The sequence below is a fragment of the Charadrius vociferus genome, unplaced genomic scaffold (genome assembly GCF_000708025.1).
Source record: "Charadrius vociferus isolate BGI_N301 unplaced genomic scaffold, ASM70802v2 scaffold7, whole genome shotgun sequence".
In the NCBI taxonomy this organism is placed as follows: Eukaryota; Metazoa; Chordata; class Aves; order Charadriiformes; family Charadriidae; genus Charadrius; species Charadrius vociferus.
The window spans coordinates 5,091,191-5,094,488 of record NW_009649308.1 but is presented as its reverse complement, the minus strand read 5'-3'; the positions used below and the strand labels follow the sequence as shown (position 1 = coordinate 5,094,488).

The 3,298-nt window shown below is 42.4% G+C and overlaps 1 protein-coding gene across 1 annotated transcript in view; it reads left to right on the top strand.

The window, feature by feature from the left end:
• NKAP (NFKB activating protein) overlaps positions 1 to 3,298 on the top strand; it is an 8,070-nt gene that overhangs the window by 3,946 nt on the left and 826 nt on the right. Inside the window, exons 2-8 of the mRNA XM_009889340.1 lie at positions 262 to 342; positions 715 to 788; positions 1,008 to 1,127; positions 1,592 to 1,637; positions 2,050 to 2,165; positions 2,315 to 2,390; positions 2,874 to 3,023. Of these exons, the coding sequence (XP_009887642.1) occupies positions 262 to 342; positions 715 to 788; positions 1,008 to 1,127; positions 1,592 to 1,637; positions 2,050 to 2,165; positions 2,315 to 2,390; positions 2,874 to 3,023 (663 nt within the window). The remainder of the gene's footprint in view (positions 1 to 261; positions 343 to 714; positions 789 to 1,007; positions 1,128 to 1,591; positions 1,638 to 2,049; positions 2,166 to 2,314; positions 2,391 to 2,873; positions 3,024 to 3,298) is intronic.

Below are 3,298 nucleotides of genomic sequence, written 5' to 3'. Positions count from 1 at the left end.
GGGGCGCGAGGGGGGGGGTCTTGTCCCCGCCGTCGCGCCGGCTGTCAGGGGCGGCCGGGACGGATCTCGGCTGGAAGGGTGCTCGCACCCGTTACCCGCCGGTCCTCGGCAGTATGCCCGTTTGCTGCCGGCCTGCCCGGCCGCTGGTTGTTTCTTCTGGTTGTAGCTGCTTCAGGCGACTAGAGATGGTAACAGGCAGCAGACTGCAGTCGTTTCTGTGCTGGGTGTAACACACTTCAGTGAAGGTGTTTTCTGTTACAGGAGGCTCAATGAGAGAGAGAGAATTGGAGAACTGGGGGCCCCTGAAGTCTGGGGACTGTCACCAAAGGTTCCAGACCCCGAGTAAGGCATACTCATTCTTCTTCCCTTCCGGTTTTTATGATATTGATTGTGTGTCAGTTTAATTTACAAAAATGTCTTACTCCTACGCTAGTCCCTTTGCCGTAATTCATGTTGTGTCAGTTCATTTCTGAATCAACAAGATTATTACTTTTTTTTCCCAAATAATTCCAACATACCAGTTATGCAAGGCATGATTTAGGTGATCAGGTGGCCTTTGTGTTGTGGTTCTGAAAGCAGTTCCCACACTGTAAATTAGCTGTTTAATCGTTTACTCTATGCAAGTATTGACTCCAAATCTGCAAGCATATGTGAACCTTTGATCTTGAATACTGCAAAATAGATTTTAAATAGCAAACTTTTATTTTTATTCAGTTCCGATGAGCATACACCAGTAGAAGATGAAGAGGCAAAATCTAAGAGTAGTTCTTCAGACTCCAGCTCAGAAGGTATTTTGGTTTGCTTACATAGCTTGTTTTGAAAATGGGAAGCTACCAAAGTCTAGAATGTTCTGTTGTTGCTTGCAAGAGGTTCACTGACTTTGGGTGCAAATGAGTGTGGTGGGCTCCAGTTCAAAGGAAAACGTTGCTTTGGGAAGATTGGGAAATAAGTATGGAGCTAGATGATCTTTGTCTGTTCTCTAATGTTATCTTTTAAAAACATTGTAGAGGAAAAAAAGAAAAAGAAGAAGAAAAGAAAGAAGAAAAAACGGAAGGCATCCAAAAGAAAACGCAGAAAACATTCTGAGGACAGTGACAGCGAGTCGGAGTCTGAGCAGAGCTCCAGTGGTAAGAAAAAAGGCTTTCTGATAATGTGTGTGGTGCGAGAGCTCTCCTTCTGCTCCTCTGACCACAACGTGATGCTTCTGGCTTTTGTTGTATACTTGCAGTGTTCTGAAATTACAGAGCTGCAGCATCAGTCCAGTGTTCTTTTCTTTCACCATCTTGCTGGGTTTGCAGTGCTTTTTCCTGAGTGCTTGCGGTCTGGCCTCAGGAAATGGGATTTCTGAAGTTAGCATCCATTGGGCGTCTCGTGCCAGAGATACGTTCAATACATTCTCATGTCGAACCATCCTGGATGTAGCTTTCTCCTAAGACTTTCTCAGTGTTAGTTTGTACCTAAACAAATCACAACTGAGGAGCTGCGTACTAAGGCATTCTGGTGGAGGCAGTTAGTTATTCACAGTGCAGTAAACTGATTAGTTATAGCTAATCATCTCTTTCAGATAATATATACTTACTTTTTTTTTCAGATGAAGATAAGAAGAAAAGCAAGAAGAAGAAAAAGAAGAACAGAAAGTAAGTTTCCAGGTTGTTGTGTGTAATTCTACATGCTTCTGACTAGAGGGCAGCACCGCTTTCTTAGCAGGTAGTGAGGAAGGCTGAGCACTCTTCTAATTAGGTCTATAAATGCTGTCGAATAATCTTAATTTGATAGATTTTCTTTAAATCTACAGAACCACGCGGCACAGAGGACTCGCTGCAAACATAAGGAGCCACTTTCTAGTGCTATGTGATAGGAATAAGGCTCTATAGTCTTTGGTTTGCTGTAAGGTGTTTTCTATCGAACAACAGCAATCTATATGCAGACAGCCGGTCTGCCCATAGGTGGAAGTTTCCTTGAGAAAGTAGTGACTTGAGTATGATTCCCAGCACTTTCTTTCATCTTAAATTTTGATAAATAACATGTCTGTCTTTGACTTCATCGCAGGAAGAAGTATAAGAAAAAGAAAAATAAGAAGAGCAGGAAAGAATCCAGCGATTCAAGTAGTGAAGATTCCGATGATGAAATGTTTCAAGGGGAAGATCTCTGGATTGAGAGATCAAGTACGTTCACCTGACTTTAAACTTAGATTGAAACTCCTTGGTGTCCTTGTCATGAATTCTTTGTTAGGTGTTGCTGACCTGTGTAACTGTTCTGATAACAAAGGACAATGGGCACAATATTAATCTTCCTCATTATTTGATTGTTGCAGAAAATACAGAAGCTGATAGCTTGATTGGACCAGAGGCTCCCAAAACTCATGCGTCTCAGGATGATAGGCCTTTGAAGTGAGTAGCCAGCTCTAACAGTACTTTGATCAAATCAGGCCTGAAGGTTACTGTTCAGAAGGGCTGTTGTAACAATATGGCCTACATCAGAGAGAAATGCTCTGCCAGGAACTCCCAGGCAGAAGTGGTAGTGGTGCTAGCCTTTACCCTGGCTGGAGTTCAGGTAGAAAAGTCTGGTTTATGCTTTTTAGCCTTGATTCCTAGAATATCAATTGTAAGGTGTCTTTATGCTAATTCTCTGCAGTGTTGTGACTTCATAGTGTTTTCATTCCTGTTTAATCAGAATGGATTCAAGTGGTAATTTAAGATGTTGTTGCTAGTGTTAGCTGTAACGAAGAAACGGGCCAATATGTGGGAAAGATAAGAAAGTGCTTAAAAATGCAGCTGTAGCAAGTAGTGAACAGGGAAGCCGGATGTTTAGCTCAGGCTCTGTCTATTTGAGACTGATTAAAATCACTGTTTTGTTTGGGTTTTTTTTTTAAGCTATGGACATGCCCTCTTGCCCGGTGAAGGTGCAGCAATGGCAGAGTATGTAAAAGCAGGAAAACGTATACCCCGGAGAGGTGAAATCGGCTTGACCAGCGAAGAGATTGCATCATTTGAGAGCTCTGGTTACGTCATGAGTGGTAGCAGGTACGGTTTTGGTGATGGTAACGGTTCAATGAAATTTTCAAGAGCTGCTTCCTCTGTTGGCCAGGTAGAAGACTGCTTCCAAGCTCTAGTTGAAAGCACAGAAGAGAGGGTGCTGTCTGTGCTTCCAATAATCTACACTAAACTCCCTATTGCTATAGATAGATGGTAAGTTTTTTAAGGACGCTTTCTCCTCAAGAGCAAACATTTTTTTAGGTAATATACTTCTAATTATCTTGTAATTCAAATGAGGAGATGCTTCTGCCAGGTGGCTCAAA